At 35.2% G+C, this 18,529-nt stretch overlaps 1 protein-coding gene across 1 annotated transcript; it reads left to right on the forward strand.

Moving 5' to 3' along the window:
• The first annotated feature begins 455 nt into the window (after positions 1–455).
• LOC110621804 lies at positions 456–2,787 on the forward strand. Its single transcript, XM_021766112.2, has 5 exons — positions 456–871; positions 1,023–1,068; positions 1,170–1,330; positions 1,413–2,078; positions 2,349–2,787. Exons 1-5 carry the CDS (start codon positions 668–670, stop codon positions 2,547–2,549), a joined length of 1,278 nt encoding a protein of 425 aa, XP_021621804.1. The 5' UTR covers positions 456–667; the 3' UTR covers positions 2,550–2,787.
• Positions 2,788–18,529: the final 15,742 nt, after the last annotated feature.

Genomic DNA, 18,529 nt, shown 5'->3' on the forward strand with positions numbered 1-18,529 from the left:
AACTTTTATCGTTAACTTAAAATACTGCTATTATTACTTTTAAGTATAAAAATTAAGGGAAATTTTTCCTTTTAAAATTACTTGTTCAGCTAAAAGATGAATAAATTTTAGATATTTCACAGATAAAATTGATGGGAGATATTTTAATAATTTTTTTAAAATTATAGAATATTTTAATGTATTTTTAAAATTATTTTTTTAACCCTAAAAAGTGAATATATTTTTGATATTTCGCACCTCCTTATATGTTAAATTAATATAGAGATATTTTAATAAACTTTTTTTATTAATTATAAAATATTTTAATATAATTAAAAAAATTAAATAGTTAATTTGTCCATATTGTATTATTAAATAATAACTTTTCCAGTTAATAACAAAGCTTCACGTGTAATAAGTTGCCTTGTTAAATGTTCTCACGTGTGTTTTGTAGCTACTGAAGAGAGTTATAATGCCACTTTCATCTGTCTGTTCAAGACAAGGCCCCAACAACTCTTGCTTCGCATTTTCCCTTCAATAATGCGATTCCTGAGCTGATCATTGATGATAAACACATACAATCCTCCAAATTAACACAACCAAACAAAATCTTCCATTTCTGGGTATATTCATCATCATCACCATCTCCCTTCTTTCTGCAACTCAGCTCCATCTACTAGACTGGCTCATGAAAGCTCTACCAATTTCCTCCTCTTGGTCCAAGATCTCCTTCCAAAGAAATGCTGATTGCCCAGCATTTAATCCCACTGGACATCAAGTGAGATGTTTCCAATCCAAGAATTTTCTTAATGTGGGGTTTCTTCGATGCGTTAAACAGAAGCCTCTCCTCTCCGTTTCTGCGTCTACTTCTCCTCTATCACCGGACTCCGAGGCATGTACTCTTTGTTTTTTTTGCTTAGATGTCGAATTTGTTCCGATGGTCTTCTTAGTCAGTTTCCAGATGCTACTTAATCTTTAGATTTCTTTCTTTTTTGCTGAGAACTGAGCCTAATCTGTGTACTGGTTTCGATTTCTTCTGTTAGACGGCGACGGACTTGGAGGAAGCACAGTCCAAAACCCAAGAATCGTGTAAGTCTTCTCCGTTCCTCGTCTTGCCTTTTCTTTAGTTCTTGACAATCTGTGGAAAATTCTTCACTAGTCTCAATATGGATCTTCTCATCGATTTGCAGACCAACCAAACACGGTTCATGTTAAATTCCACCTGAACAAAGAGTGTTCCTTTGGTGAGCAGTTTGCTCTAGTTGGGGATGATCAAATGTTCGGCATGTGGGACCCTGAAAATGCGATACCATTGAACTGGTCAGAAGGGCATGTTTGGACTCTTGAGCTGGTAAGCTGAATCCAGGCAAAATTTCTTGAGTTTGGGCATACTTGATGGTAAACTGATGCAGTTTCATTTTCTATCTTTTTAGGATATACCCATTGGAAAATTCGTCCATTTCAAGTTCATTCTAAGAGAAATCACTGGGGAGATTTTGTGGCAACCTGGACCTGATCGAATTCTTAAAACTTGGGAAACTAAGAATACAATTGTTGTTTCAGAAGATTGGGAAGATGCTGCATTTCAGCAAGTAATAGAGGAAGGGCCGATTGCAGGGGAGCCTACCGGTAATTCAGAAATGCTCTTTGTTGCTGACAAATTGACTACTAACTCAGAAATGCTGGTTTTTGCCGAGAACTTGACTCACCCCAAGGGGGATTTGGTCTCCGATGGTAATGATTACCCAGCAAATGAACAACAACCATCGAATCATGAGAAACCAATTACTGTTGATAACATTCCTCAGCCAGAAGAGACTGACACAAAGGAGGATCCTGTAGAGGGAATCAATCATGAGAAGGATGAGAACAAGGCTAATTTAAACAAGGAAGCAATGACAGCAGGCATGAATTTAGCAAGCATGAATGTGGAAGGAAACCTGGTTGACGCTCATGAAGGAGATCCCTTTCTGGTACCTGGATTGCCTCCATCATCAGCGTTTCCAAATGACCCAGTAACCCATGATGAAGGTGAGACAAGCTTGGCCTTCGGTGCCTCAGTTGTAAATGATGAAGTTAAGAATCATAATATGCCAGAGGTAAATCCTTGATGAATGGTGATATTCTGTTTCTTGTTTCTCTTCATTTTTTGCTACTTCTACTTTGTGTCAGTTGGCACTTCCCCAAAAATTTCTCCACTTTTGGGAGATTTGTGCCAGAAATAAGTTTCTAGCTTTAGTATGTATCTTTTTTGAAACTTATGTTTTACAGTTATGAGCTCTTTCGGAAATGAAATAAATAAAAGATCACTCTCAGCAATCCAATGAGTCTTCTTATCTATTAATTGGGTTTGCAATAATAATAATCAGTTAGTTGAGAAGCATGAAGTTGTTGGTGATCCACATCAAGAAGAAGAAACAGTAGAGGCATTGAGTGATCAGGAACAGCTTCACAATGAACACGAACAAAAGCCACTAGCTGATGAGATTGAAACTGGTGTTCTGCAAAATGACATTCAATGGGGTCGAAAAACATTAAAGAAGCTGCTAGTTAATTTAGGATTTATGTAGCATCAAACGCCATAGCAGTTTATTTTAGTGCTGATGAATATTGTATTGCTGCTCAGTTGCCTACAATTTTTGAAGTAGCTTAGCAAACAGGAGGGAGGATTGAGATGATATTGGTAGCTAATAGCTATTACATTGTACAGAAGCTTGCAACTCATTCGTGATATTGTTGGTAGTCAATAAAATATTGTATTGCCTAGCGTAGCTTGCTATAAAATGCTTATTTTTCTTTGCGTAGATACTCTTGAAATAGGTTGAATATTCAATCGAATAAATTAAAAATTAAAATTTTATTATTTATAAAAATTAAATTAAATTAATTTTAATTAAAAATTAAAATTTTAAATTAATTTAATTCAATAAAATATTGTGCGCCCTTAGAAATAAGGAGAAGTTTATTATATTGCAATGATTATGCAACATCATTGTACTCTATTTTTTTTTTTAATCTATTTTTATCCATGAATCAAGTAGAGAAATAAATATATTAAATTTTAATAAAAATATAAATAAAAAAATTATTACTTTTAATTAAAATGTTTATATAAATCTGATGAATGTAATTAATATTTTAAAAATACTCAATTTATTAAAAGATAACATAAAAAAAAATTTAATAAAATACTAAAATAATAAAATATTACCTATTTAAATAAGAGTAGGTTTTGTAATTACAGTTTTAATTTAATAATAAATATATTTAAATAAATCTGAGAGATTATATTTTATTATTTTAATTTTTAATTTTTAAACTCTCAAGTTATCAAATTTTATTTTTCTAATTCTTAAACTCAATTTAAAAAAAAAAAAAAAAAAAAAAAAAAAACAGAGTAGGTTATATGTAAAGGTGAGGATAATCAGTAGTAGATCTTGCAGAGAGGAAAACAGAGAGATTCATGGAGCACCATGTCCATGTGCATTTATGAACATTTAATATTTGTATGGTAGAGAAGTGATGATTAACGTACAGAGGTGGAGCAGATACCACCATATTTATTGAGAAGAGTGCTGTTTAATTACAAAATGGCTCCTCCTTTGTATTGAAAATTGAACATCTTCAGTCTTCTGCTGAAATCAAGACCAACTCAAACTGGAAAACTGTTACCAAGCCAATTCAGGTCTACACACGTTATGGTCACGGATCCAAGGCTAAACGGCCCAGTCAACCACGGATTGAGCTGTTGAATTAGTCATATTTAATTTATTAATTTCTGTTTCAGTTATTTCCCATATTTCCTGCTTTGTAGGAGGTTGATCCTCCATTTCCCTTTTCATGCTTAGTTGGGGAGAGTATTTCTCCACTTAGAAGTAGTTACCTTTGATGTAGGAAGTAGCAGTTACACTTCCTGTATTTAAACGAATAATCATCAATGAATGGATACGTCCAAAATCAAACAAAGTCTTGAGTACTTTAACTCAGAGGTAAGGCTCCCTCTTTGAGCCAAGTCTGTTAATGACCCGTGGTCAAAAGAAGAAAAAAACCGCATCTGATTCCCAAACACCCAGCCTAAACACTCCAAATCCTAACTTTCCCTCAACCCACAGACCCATAACACGATCTTACAATAGGGACCCTAACATACTGGTATCAGAGCCTAACGTTATGGGTGACTCTGTTCAAGAACAACTCTCTAAACTTTTTGACATCGTGTTGGCTGAGCAACAAGCTAACAAAGAACGTGCTGCACAAATGGCACAAATGCATTCCAAGATGGATTCTATATCCACCGAACTTGAAGCGGCCAAGCAGGCTCGACAATCAAGCAGTATCGAAAGTCAGGCCAAATCACGAAACGATAAGCAGACTTCTGGAACTTCGAATTCTGACACATCCGATGGAAGTTCGATGGTTCCGAAATTTACTAAACTCAATTTCCCTCGCTATGATGGTACAGAAGACCCCTTGGGGTGGATTAGTCGTTGCAGGCATTTCTTTCGTCATCAACATACGCCTGAAGAAGAGAAAGTAGATATGGCGTCTTACCATTTAGATGGAATTGCTCAAGTCTGGCTCTTACAATTCACTGATGAATTCCCTGATCCTACTTGGGCCAAATTCGAGGAACAGTGTCATCTGCGATTTGGGCCTTCGGTTCGAAGCAACAAGTTGGGCGAGTTATCAAAGCTTCGGCAGTTGGGTTCTGTCACTGACTACCAAAATCGTTTTGAGGCTTTGGTTTCAAGAGCTGGTGCCCTCACGCAAAAACAGAAGGTTGATATTTATATCAGCGGCTTGCAAGAAGCTATTGGTGTCGAAGTTGAACTCCACCACCCACCTGATTTAGCGACAGCGATGAGCATGTCAAGGCTGTACGAACGGAAACTCTTTCCACGTACTTCAAATATGCGCGAAACTCGTCGCAATTTTTTTCCCTCTGATGTCCGTGGCAATCGTGTGGTAAAAAAACTAACCCGCGATGAGATGGAGGAGCGACGGCAAAAGGGCTTGTGTTTCAACTGTGATGAGCAATTCGTGCGGGGTCACCAATGTAAGAAGCTGTTCTGGATTGACTTAGAAGAACCAGCAGAGAGCGGGGTTGATGGTTCTACCTCCGATCTTGATCAGCCGGAGATTTCTTTGAATGCCATCACAGGTACCCCGAACCCTCAATCCATGCGGTTGATGGGAAATTGGCAGGGGGGACACATCCTGATCTTAGTCGATTCCGGTAGCACGCACAGCTTTGTTTCTGCTGCTAAGGTGGCCGAATTGGGAGCGGAGGTAAATAAACAAGATGGGTTGAAAGTTAATGTGGCTAATGGGGATCGATTGTGTAGTCCAGGTATTTGTAAGGGAACTCCTATTCTATTAGAGTCCCACTCTTTTTCGGTTGACTTATTTGTCCTTCCACTGACTGGATTTGATGTCGTATTGGGAGTAAACTGGCTACGCACTCTAGGTCCTATCCTATGGGATTTTGGGGTCATGAAAATGTGTTTTATTCAGCAGGGGTCCTTAGTCGAATTAAAGGGGCTGGGTTCCACTTGTTCTTCCAGCCATTCGGATCTTTACAACCTATTGTGTTCTTCTTCAGACGACCAGCTGCATAAATTACTGACCGAATTTAACTCTGTGTTCGACCCACCTACTGGATTACCTCCCAGCAGAGCTTGTGATCATAGAATTCCACTGGAGCCAGGAACCAAACCGGTGGTAGTCCGTCCATACAGGTATCCACATGGGCAGAAGGATGAAATTGAGAGACAGTGTTCGGCCATGCTACAACAAGGTATTATTAGACCCAGCCGCTCTCCTTTTTCCTCTCCGGTAATTTTAGTTCCCAAAGCAGATGGGTCTTGGCGTTTATGCGTCGATTATCGGGAATTAAATGCCAAAACCATCAAAGACAAGTTCCCTATTCCGGTGATTGAAGAGTTATTGGAGGAGCTGGGTGGCGCTCGCTTCTTTACTAAACTTGACTTATTATCAGGATATTTCCAAGTCGCCATGCACCCTCCAGACATTGAGAAAACTGCGTTCCGAACACATCATGGCCATTTTGAATTTCTGGTGATGCCATTCGGTTTATCAAATGCACCCTCCACCTTTCAAGCCTTGATGAATGAGGTATTCCAGCCTTTTTTACGCAAATTTGTTCTTGTGTTCTTTGATGACATTCTCATCTTCAGTAATTCATGGGCTGAGCACCTTCATCACCTACGTTTAATCTTTAATTTGCTGGTGGAGCATAAGCTGTTTCTCAAACGCAGCAAATGTGTCTTCGGACAGGGTCAAATTTCATACTTGGGCCATATAATTTCTCACAAAGGAGTTCAGGTGGATCAGTCCAAAATTTCAGCAGTTCTTGACTGGCCCAAGCCCACCACAGTGACTGGATTAAGGGGATTCCTAGGGCTCACCGGCTACTACCGCAAATTTGTCAAAGATTATGGAATCATAGCCGCTCCTCTCACAGCTATGCTTCGAAAGAATAATTTCCAGTGGTCTGACGAGGCTGTCGTCGCTTTTGAGAAATTGAAATCCGTTCTGACCTCTACTCCAATTCTGGTGCTTCCGGATTTCGAGCTTCAGTTTGTCATTGAATGTGATGCCTCCGGTTCTGGAATAGGTGCAGTTCTACTCCAACAAAACATGCCAGTTGCTTTTTTCAGTCGCTCCTTAGCAGCTCGACATCATTCTCTCCCTGCATATGAACGAGAGTTAATTGGGCTTGTGAAGGCAATAAAACATTGGCACTCTTACCTGTGGGGACGCGAGTTTGTAGTTCGCACCGATCATTTTACACTGAAGTACTTGCTAGAGCAACGCCACCTTTCTTCAACACAGCAACATTGGGTGAGCAAACTGTTGGGTTTTTGTTTTACAGTGGAATTTAAATCAGGCAAGGCCAATACTGTTGCTGATGCCCTTTCCAGACGTGACGCAGATCAATCTATTCTCTTCGCCGTCTCTATGCCGCAATTGAGTTTATTTGATGAAATCCAGAAGGAGCAGAATGCATCCGAAGAAGTGCAGCAACAAGTAACAGCTATTTCAAAAGGTGCCGCCACTTCCAAGTGGAGTTTTTCGAAAGGTTTTCTCCTTTACAACAATAGGGTCTACCTTCCGCGAAACTCTCCTTCTATCCACCTGGTGGTCAGTGCATTACATAATCAGACACATGAGGGGTATCAGAAATCTCTTCACAGAATCAGTCGGGATTTTTTCTGGTTCGGAATGAAGCATGACGTGCAAAACTTTGTGCGTGCTTGTGATACATGCCAGCGCCATAAAACTGAAACGCTCCAACCTGCGGGATTGCTCAATCCTCTGTCCGTTCCTACGCAGATTTGGGCAGACATATCTCTTGACTTTGTTGAAGGCATTCCGACTTCACGAGGTAAAAATGTTCTTTTAGTGGTGGTTGATCGTTTCTCTAAATACAGTCATTTTTTGGCATTGTCACATCCCTATACTGCTGTGAGTGTTGCTAGACTTTTCTTTGATCATATATTTAAGCTGCATGGGTTGCCGGAGACTATAGTCAGTGACAGGGATGCAACTTTCACAAGTTCTTTTTGGAAGGAGTTGTTTCGGTTGAGTGGTACAACTCTCTGCTTCAGTTCCTCCTATCACCCCCAATCAGATGGTCAAACAGAAGTGGTTAACCGCACTCTTGAAATGTATCTCCGTTGTTTCACCAGCGCAAATCCTAAGAGATGGATCGATTGGCTTTCTTGGGCAGAATTTTGTTACAATACCAGCTACCACTCATCCCTCAAAGCCACACCTTTCGAAGCAGTTTATGGTCGGCCTCCTCCACGATTACTATCCTACCTTCCGGGTAGTTCGAAATTCGAAGCTGTGGATGCCGCCCTCCTAACTAGAGATGAGATGCTGCAACATCTCCGACAAAACCTCATTCAGGCTCAACAGAAAATGAAAACAACTTATGACAAGTCTCATCGTTTGGTGGAATTCCAGGTGGGTGATAAAGTTTTGTTGCGTTTACAGCCTTACCGCCAAACTTCTGTAGCAAATCGGCAAAACCAAAAACTTTCCCCCAAGTTCTTTGGTCCTTTTGCCGTTCTGGAACGAATTGGTTCTACGGCCTACCGATTGGATCTTCCCTCGGATTCACGGCTCCACCCCGTTTTTCATGTTTCCTGCCTCAAGCCATATCATGAGGGCTTAACGCCTCCTTTACCAGTTCTTCCATCCATTCCTCCTTTGGAACCTACTCAACCATCTGCTATTTTAGATTATCGCCACAAAGGAGGGGTGCCTGAAGTTCTAGTCCATTGGAGTCATTCTTCTCCAGCCGATGCTTCTTGGGAACAGATTGACCTTCTTACAGCAAGATTTCCAGAATTTAAGCTTGCGGACAAGCTTCCTTGTGGGACGGGTAGTAATGTTACCAAGCCAATTCAGGTCTACACACGTTATGGTCACGGATCCAAGGCTAAACGGCCCAGTCAACCACGGATTGAGCTGTTGAATTAGTCATATTTAATTTATTAATTTCTGTTTCAGTTATTTCCCATATTTCCTGCTTTGTAGGAGGTTGATCCTCCATTTCCCTTTTCATGCTTAGTTGGGGAGAGTATTTCTCCACTTAGAAGTAGTTACCTTTGATGTAGGAAGTAGCAGTTACACTTCCTGTATTTAAACGAATAATCATCAATGAATGGATACGTCCAAAATCAAACAAAGTCTTGAGTACTTTAACTCAGAGGTAAGGCTCCCTCTTTGAGCCAAGTCTGTTAATGACCCGTGGTCAAAAGAAGAAAAAAACCGCATCTGATTCCCAAACACCCAGCCTAAACACTCCAAATCCTAACTTTCCCTCAACCCACAGACCCATAACACGATCTTACAATAGGGACCCTAACAAAAACAACGTACGTTAAGGGCTACAACTCTTTTCTTTTCGGGGTTTAGCATCCTCGATGCATCTTAGCCAAATAGCTCACCAATTTTATTATAAAAATCTTTCTCCATTCTAAATTTTGAAAATGTACAATCACACGATTTTTTGCTTAATTTGCATTATTATTGTATAAATTTTAAAATTAAGATTTTATGTTTTCACTCACAAAAATATTTTTTTTTGAATTTAAATTAATTTAAAAATATTATAAAAAATTTTTTTAGTAAAATTACAAAAAATCATAATTAAAAAATATTTTGGGACGGAAGTATTATTTTTTTACGAAGTTATACAGTCTCAAGGTGTCTTATTTTGCTGTCAAATAGAAAATAATATCTAAAGGTGGCCTTCAAACTTAGAAGCTTTTTCTTGTATGGTGTTTAAACTTTGAACATTTGATTTCTACAATCAGTCTTCCAGATTTTCAATTTTACTGGCGATGACGATGACGATGGAGTTGGTACAGTACCCTGAACAAAAGTAGAGGCAAACCTGAATTTTGATTTCTTTATCTCTCGTTTCACAATAGCTGCAAGCAAACTAGTTTTGAAAGATAATTATATTAATTAGAAAAAATTATTATGGAATAGTTAAATTTTAATAAAATTAATTAATCAGTTTTTATAATTCTTAACTCAAATTATAATATCCATCTTTTTAAAATACAATCATTTAGTCCTATTAATAATTGAGTAAATTTTATTGGTCGTCTCTCAACTTAGATACTTATAACAATAAGGTCCCTAAACTTAAATTTATAACATAAAACCCGCTAAACACAAAAAAGTCATTGTTATCTGTATTCCTAATACGAGATTTGCTTTCCAAATTATATATATGTATATAATTACTTATTTACCCTCAACACCCATACCTCTCTCATTTTTCTTCTTTCTTCTGCATTATGCTTTCTCTCCCAACCTGATTTCCTTTTTCTATTCTTCTCTTTTCTACTTTTTCCTACTTGCAAACTCTTAATTGCACCTAATTCTCTCTCCCAGATTCTCATCAATGGACTGAAAACTAGATGCAATTATTTTAATCCTATCCAATGAAAAGGCAAGTGCAAAGCCTCCAAGTGCAAGATTATAAATAGCCAGGTCGACTTGTTTTAAAACGCCCAAATCTTCTTTTCTATACATGAGATCATATATAGGTTTATTAGATGCTTATCACGTGATCATGTTTTATAGTGATAGTTCACTGCCTACTTTGGTCGAGTTTTATACAGCATCAAGGGTCCCCTTGTTGGTTTTCAGTTCTTTAGATTCAAAGGTGAAAGTTATCTTTATAGTCTGAGTCACGTGGCTTATTTTCCAGACTAAGCGCACAATGTCCTTGTTTACTTCTTACTTGCCCTGTTGACCAGTCAAGTCCAAAATCTTATCTGGAAAAAATTGATCCGAGTAATATAGTAATACCTTGATGAGTTTTTGGGCTCTCTTTAGCACTAATCAGCTTTGGAGATCATCTCGGCATCTTCTATCCCTTATGAGTTCCTTGACCTTTTCCAATCTTGTCGGGTTTCCGAGTATTTTTTAACCCTGATCGTGCTTCTGGCTATTTTCTTCCTTGTGCACTTTATTTGAGCTTCCAGGTATTTTTCAGCCCTATGCGAGCTTCCTGACCTTTTACAACCCTGATAGACTTCCTTACCTTTTATAATCCTGACAGGCTTCCGCATATTTTTTCAGCCCTGACGACCTTCTATGCATTCACTTGGTAACCCATCTTGCCTTCGTCAATCGTCAAAAGAGTATTGCCTGCCTACAACATCCGGAAGTATTTTGCAAGAGCAGCGACACATGCCTGTGATTCTCTTTGTGAGATGGACTAATACTCTTGGTCGCATGGCCTGGCTCATACTTGCCTTATGCCCTGGGTATCGAATGCCTTAAAAGCTTCTTATAAAGCGAAATAACTCTCGGTTGGTCGGTCTGGCGTATACCTGCCTTATGACATAGCATGAAATGCCTTAAAAACTTTTAGTGAAGCGGGACTAACACTCGAAATGTCAGCTTGGTTTATACCCACCTTGAGGCCTGTCATAAATGCCTTAAAATCTTTTTTTGAAGTAGGATTAACACCCGATTAGTCAGTCTAGCGTATTTCCATCCTGTGCTTTGGCATCAAATTTCTTAGAATTTTTTTGTGAAGCGTGACTAATACTCGATTTTCTGACCTGGCGTATACCCGTCTTAAGGTCTGGCATTAAATGCCATAAAAATTTCTCGTGAAATGGGACTAACACCGAGTTGGTCGGCCTGGCATATACCCACTTGGCATTAAATGCCTTGGAAACTTTCTATGAAGGAAACTAACACTCAGAAGGTCAGCCTAATGTGTACCCGCCTTGAGGCCTGACATTAAATACTTTAGAATTTTTTTTATTAACTTTTTAATTATATTTATTTTAAATATACTAAATTTTATTAAATATTAAGAGATGTTTTGAAAGATTTCTTGAAAAATAAGATAAAATTAAATAGAATTATAGTATTCGATTTATATGTTATTATAATTTAAAAAATAGATAATAATTTTAAAATAATTAAAAATAAAAAATAAATAAAAATTATGAAATAGTGAAAGTAGTAAAAAGGAAAACAGTTAAATTTGCTACGGTGGAATTTAAGTTAATACTTATCTATTAATTTTGAGTTCAAATATATCGTTTAAAGAGATGGGATTAATTGAACTCTAAAATATTTAAATGACTCATATAAATATTTGCTAGAATTTTAAGGTTAAAGAAAACTTTTACCTTTTTGATACTTTAATTCATTTAGCCTTTAACAGATAATTGCATTTTAATCTTAATTTTAAAATTGTTAGTGTATATTTAATATAAATTCAATTTTACATCAAAATATTTTAACAATTTTAAATTAAATATTATATTAAAATTCACATAATATCAATTAAATTGTACTCATTGTATTATATAAAAATAAATTTACTTTCAATTTTAATATACCTCAAACTATAAATTACTTTCTCTTTAAAATAGCATGTACTTATTAATTTACTAATATTTTCCTATTTAATAGGTATAAAAAATAAAAAATAAAATCATTCTAAAACAGTTCAATAATATGAATTATTTATTTTTAATACAGAGGAAATATATTCACATTTATTGAATAAAATTATTAGTTTAATTATTATATTACACAATAATAAATAGAGCAAGTTATTAGCTATGATTATAAGATAGAGTTACACTATCAAAGTTTAATAAACTAATATACGGTTTATCTATTGAGAAAATTATAATGGTTTGATTCCAATTTTTAAATCGAACCACCTTTACCATTTTTTTTGTTCTGTTGGCAACAGAGATTAATTCCTGCACCTCAGAGTAAAGCAAAGAGTACTCAACTAACTAAACTACTTCTATAATTTATTATTTTATTATACTTGATATTTATATAATAAATAAGTTTCTCTTACTACCATTCCATTACTTACTATTATAGTAAAAAAATAGAAGTTCAATAATTAATATTATATTAATAATTTATTTTATTAATTAAATTAAAATTTTATGTTATTTTCTTTTATTATCTATTAAAGAGAACAAAAAAACATATAAATTTTTATGTTTATTATTTCATATAATTATATTATATGTAATTGTATTATAATTTAAATTTTCAAAATTATTAAATTTAAGTAAATTTATTTTAATAATTATTTATAAAATATATAAAAATATTAAATTATAATAAAAACATTATTATTAATTTAATAATATACTAATTACACCTCAATTTCATCATAATACTTAACCCTTTATTTTCACCGATCCATCGATTTGGATCGAATTTGAAAACATTAATAATTACGCCAATTCTAAAAATTATTACCTAAACATTTGTGTAGTTTTGAATTGTTGGAATGGGCCCGACATTTGGAGGAGTTCATTAAAGCCCAATAAAATGCAGTTCACATCCTATACTTTAATGTAGCTCATTAAGATTTTATCCGATAATCATTTTCCAAAATAGTATTTAATATTTTAATTCGATTAAAACACTATTATTTAATAATTAAATGAGTAGTTTATGAAAAGACATTTCATGTAACATTTTATTAAACAGTATCTGAACAGTTACCCACTACTAAAACAGCTAACAGCTATTACAATCGCTAATATTGCCGAACGAAACTTTAAATATTTTACTATTGAAAAAAACATGTGTTTCTAATACTCTTTGAAGAAGCCTAATTTGGCTTAAAAGCAAGAATAATTATATTGTGAATACTAAGATTGACGGTAAGAATATTAATGATACTTTGATTTTGAGTGAAAATAATTAGTTAGAATTTGATCGATTAATAAATGAATGTAATTGTTTTTTTCAAGGGTTTAATAAGACTTATTTTAGATTTTAAAATAAATTATATGGTTACCTATTCCTTGTCTAGAATGGCTATACTAGTTTTAAAGTTTAGCATGAGTTTTAAAACTCTCTATATATAATGTTTTTTATTTTGATGTTGCTTTAGATTTTTTCACTTTAGAATTCTTAATTGAGTATATGAAATTACGCTTACTGGTTTGAGATAGTTTGACTTCTTTAAATTAAGTTTTATGTATTGATTAATAAAATTTTGTCCAAAAAACATTAATTTAATGAAACTTGTAAAATATTTAACTTAAGACCTAAGTATTGACTAACTCTTTATTGAAATCGTATATTATTAATTTATATATTTTATTTTAAAATTTTTAGTAATCAATTGTGTAAATCTTATTCAATATTAATTTCAAAATTTAATAATAGAAATACTAGTATAACTAAAGTTAACAAGTACAACAAATTTTCTAAATATAAACTAACTTTTTAATGTAAATATTTTTATTTAAAGACTTATTTAAAAACATAAGAAAACTATATTATGTAATTATTTTATATTATATGTTTTATTGTATATTTATATATATTTTAGATTTATGGTTTAAAATAATTTAAAATTACAGTAATCACTAAAATAATTTAATATTTTTAATTTTTTTTTATATATTATTGATATTATAGAGATTAGATTATTGATATGATCTGAATGGAGTCATGACTGTGCGGTTGTCGAAACTGGTCAAAAATAACCTTTTTGGTTATCAATAATTTTACAATTGTAGATAGTGGCAAAAGGATCGAATCCACAAGGAATTGACACTTACCTATTTTCTTTATTAAGACCAAGAAAACAAACTAAAAGTAAAATAAAAGGGGGTTTTGATATTGATGAATTAAACTAATATTGAAAGCAATAAAGTAAGCAAATAATTAAAGTAAAGAAATTCAATAATGAGAAAGGCTCTAGTTGAAGAATTGGATCCACTTCAATAGTTGGGATTGATCATTGACTCAAATATTTCTTTATTTGATTCAATAAATTAGTTATGGAAGTGGAAGACGCTCCTCACCATCATATTCCTTCAACAAGTTGCCAAGGAACGTCCTTGGACCTTTGGTATCTAACAACTGTCAATTGCATTAAGAAATAGAGAGACCTAATTCTAGCTATCCAAACGTATGGTGATATTGCTAGATCATGCAATTTCCTTAGTTTTTACACCAAGAGTTATTTGTGTTTGAATAATTCAAGCAATTACGGACTTAAAACTATCCAAACTAATAAATTATTACTTTGCAATGAAGAATCAATGGGCCCTATTGATCTAAACAACAAAGCAACAATGGAATTAAACATAAAATTGCATGAATATTGATAAACAAAAGATAAACATAATATGTTCAGATCTCCCAATCCATAAAATATCTAAAGTTTCACCTAATCTTCAACTAGAAAAAGAGGTTTCAGCCACTCATGACTGAAACAAAACAAGAAATAAAAGAAAGAGAAGAAGGAGAGAGGGAACCGGCGGCTTGGATGAGGGAGGCGGCTTGATCTGAATGTAAAGAGGGAGAGAAGAGGCGTGCGGCTCCTTATGTGGTCTTTTATAGTCCAAGGTGCTGCCCTAGGTTTCCTTGATGAGGTGGAGTCTTCTTTTGAATTTTGAATTTTGAATGTCCTCTTTTGAATTTTGAATTTTGAATTTTGAATTTTGAATTTTGAATTTTGAATTTTGAATTTTGAATTTTGAATTTTGAATTTTGAATTTTGAATTTTGAATTTTGAATTTTGAATTTTGAATTTTAAATTTTGAATTTTGAATTCTTGGGAGGCAAGTGCATCTTCTTGAGATTTGGCTTCCTGAATAAGCTGAATTGAATTTTGAATTTTGAATTTTGAATTTTAAATTTTGAATTTTGAATTCTTGGAAGGCAAGTGCATCTTCTTGAGATTTGGCTTCCTTAATAAGGGAAAGACTTCTTGAAGATTTGAAATTTGAATCTCAAATTACTCTGCTGACTGTACTTTCCTTATTTATCTTCACTTTAGCTGCAACTTGACTTGGGCAAACAACTTGTTCTCCTTTATCCTCTTCTAGGCAGTTTTAAGAGCATTTTCACCAAATTAACTCTTTACACCGTTTTCTGCAAAATAAGATCAAAACCACAGAATTAGGCAGAAAATGTGTAAATTAATATTAATAACAACATGATAAATGGATTTAAATTTGGTCTGATCAAGCCACGCTGTAATTAACTAAACCTGCAAAGAAGAAAATATGAGATGATGGGTGCCTACAATAGTCACTCTGATAGCGGTTGTTGAAGCCGTAAAAAATAAACCTATTAATCAATCAACAAATAAATTTGTAGATAGTGGCAATAGGGTCGAACCACAGGGATTTGATACCACAGATTTTCCTAATAATGACTTGGACAAGTAAATAACAAACAAATAAAAGAGGGGGGTTTTGTTTTGATGATTAAAACTAAATAGCAAGAGACAGTAATAGTTTAAATAGATGAGAATTTCAATAGGAGAAGAATTCTAGTTAAAGAATGGATCTATTTCAGTTTGTTTAGAATTGATCAGTGATCTTTTTGATACTCTTATTTATTTCAATAAGTTAGTTTAGGATGTGGAAGACGCTTCTCACAATCCAAATTCCTCCTTAGTTTCAGTTTGATTAGGAAATGTTCGCTAATCAAACTGTAGTTAACAAGTTGCCAAGGAACGTACTTGGGGCTTTTAGCATTGATCAAGCACAATTTAGCCACATTTTTATTATCCCTTTTATTGCTTATTTACACATTTTCTAGCTTAATTTATGGTTTTTATCTTGTTTTTACAGAAAAGGAAGAATCTGGAAAATGGGAGAAAAAGTGCAGAAAATTTGCAAAAGGATGATTTGCCCAGTGATTTGCCCAAAAATCTGCTCCAATCACTGCCCAGATCAAGCTAAAACAGATACCCAGAGGCAACAGACAGCAGTGACATGGGCAAGCGATTTGACCAAGACAATCGAGGATCACTGGCCAAATCACTCGCAGAGGCATAGAGGACTGACTCACAGAGAAGCGATTTGCCCAGTGATTTGCCCAAGAAACTGGTCAAATCGCCGGGCAAATCACTTTGACAGCAGAAAATTACAGCAGAGCGGGAAAATGGACAGCAAACAGAAATCCGAATTTTCAGAAGTCCAAATCCAATCCAATCACTTCCAGCACTTATCCAAGAGCCACGAAAGAGCTTCTCATCCAAGGAAATCCAATTGCAATTAAATTCAACATCAAAAGAGGAGTCCAACACCAAATCAAAGAGGGATTTCAAAACCCTAGATGGATAAAATTCTGCAACTATAAAAGGAGAGCCTCCAAGCCAGCAATCTTATCTCCTGATCATCCTCGGATCAGCAACTCAACTCGCCAGAAACTCTCCAGCATCTTCTTCCTTTCTTTCTCTTTTCATCTTTTTGTGTATTTAGTCCACTATGAGTGGCTAAACTCCTTATTTTCTAGTTGAAGTTGAGAATATTCAGATTTGTTATGAATTGGGAGGTTTAATACTCCATTGTTGAACTCTTATTTGTTTCAATATTTATGCAATCTGATCTTTTCTACAAGTATTACTTTGCTTTTAGAATCAATAAGGGCCCATTGCTTTTAAATTGCTTGAGTAATATTGTTTGAATGGTTTAGGTCCGTAATTGCTTGGATTGTTCAAATACACATTCAATCAGGTTGCATAATCTAAACTTGACCACGCGGTTGGCAAGGATAGAATTGGGTTTCTCTAAGTCTTAATGCAATCAACAGTTGTTCGATGCTACAATGCCCCAAGGACGTTCCTTGGCAACTTGTTGATTAGTGTTTGATTAGCGAACGTTTCCTAATCAAACTAGAACTAAGGAGGAATTTGGATTGTGAGAAGCGTCTTCCACAACCAAAACTAATTTATTGAAATCAAAAAGGAGTCTTCAAATAATCAATGATCAATTCTGAACAAACTGAATTAGACTCATACTTCAACTAGAAGCCTTTCTCTTATTGATTTATTCATCTTTAAATTACTGCTTTCTTTTACTATTTAGTGTTAATCCATCAACTCAAAAACCCCCCTCTTTTATTTACTTGTTATTTACTTTACCTTGGTCATTATTAGGAAGGTCTTTAGTGTCAATTCCCTGTGGTTCGACCCTATTGCCACTATCTGCAAATTTATTTGTTGATCGTTTAATAGGTTTATTTTTGACGGCTTCGACAACCGCCTATCAAAAATTGGCGCCGTTGCCGGGGAGTTGATTTAAACTAACGTATTTTCCTTTTATGACCAGGACTGATCGTAAAGAAGCTCTTCTTTACGATCCATAAATTGAACGCACTGCCAAGACCTTACAAGCATGGCTACGGTAAGTATGTCTTTTCTCTCTTCTCAAATTTCTGAACTAACCTCTATGGTGAGAAATTATGGTATAGGTCAAGCCCAACAATTTCAACAAGCACATACAGGATTCTATGGACAGCCAAGACATAATCCCTACCTTGACACATACAATACAAGTTGGGGAGACAATATGAGCTATGGCTATTCAAGGACAGACCACTACCATGACTACCAAAGAGATCTGCAATACAATCCATGTTGGGGGGACAATCCGAACTATGGCTATGCCAGGGCTGACTACTACCAAAACTATCAAGCCCAAGCAACACCTCAAAACTCCCATATGGAACTTGAAGAGATGGTGAGAAAGTTGGAAATTTCTGGGAAAATTCTCCAACAGCAAGTGGATCAAGCGGTCAACTCAGTGGACGCATACATATTAAGAAGAGAGGAAGAGCTTCAAGATCTATGGGACGATGACGAAGAAACAGACCGAGCTGTAGAGTCTGCTGCACAAATCACCACTACACTTGTTGCTGAACCAGCTGAATCAGAAATATACACTGCAGAAACAGCACCTGCTGTCCAAAAATCAGCAACCTCAGAAATTGCCCCAACTGAACCAGCAGATTTTTCTGCACCTGCAGATTTTGTTGCTGCACCAGCAAATTCATCCACTGCCACGCCTGCCACTGCTGAAGCTTCCACAATTACACCAGCAATTGCTGAACCGGCTGTCCAAAAATCAACAAGTATTGAATCAGCCACTGTTACATCCCCTGCTGCTGTCCATAAACCAGCAACTGCTGGAAGTGCCCCAACTGAACCAAAATCTGCTGAAATTTCTGAAACAAACCAGCCCCC

This window comes from Manihot esculenta, chromosome 8, assembly GCF_001659605.2.
Source record: "Manihot esculenta cultivar AM560-2 chromosome 8, M.esculenta_v8, whole genome shotgun sequence".
Taxonomy (NCBI): Eukaryota; Viridiplantae; Streptophyta; class Magnoliopsida; order Malpighiales; family Euphorbiaceae; genus Manihot; species Manihot esculenta.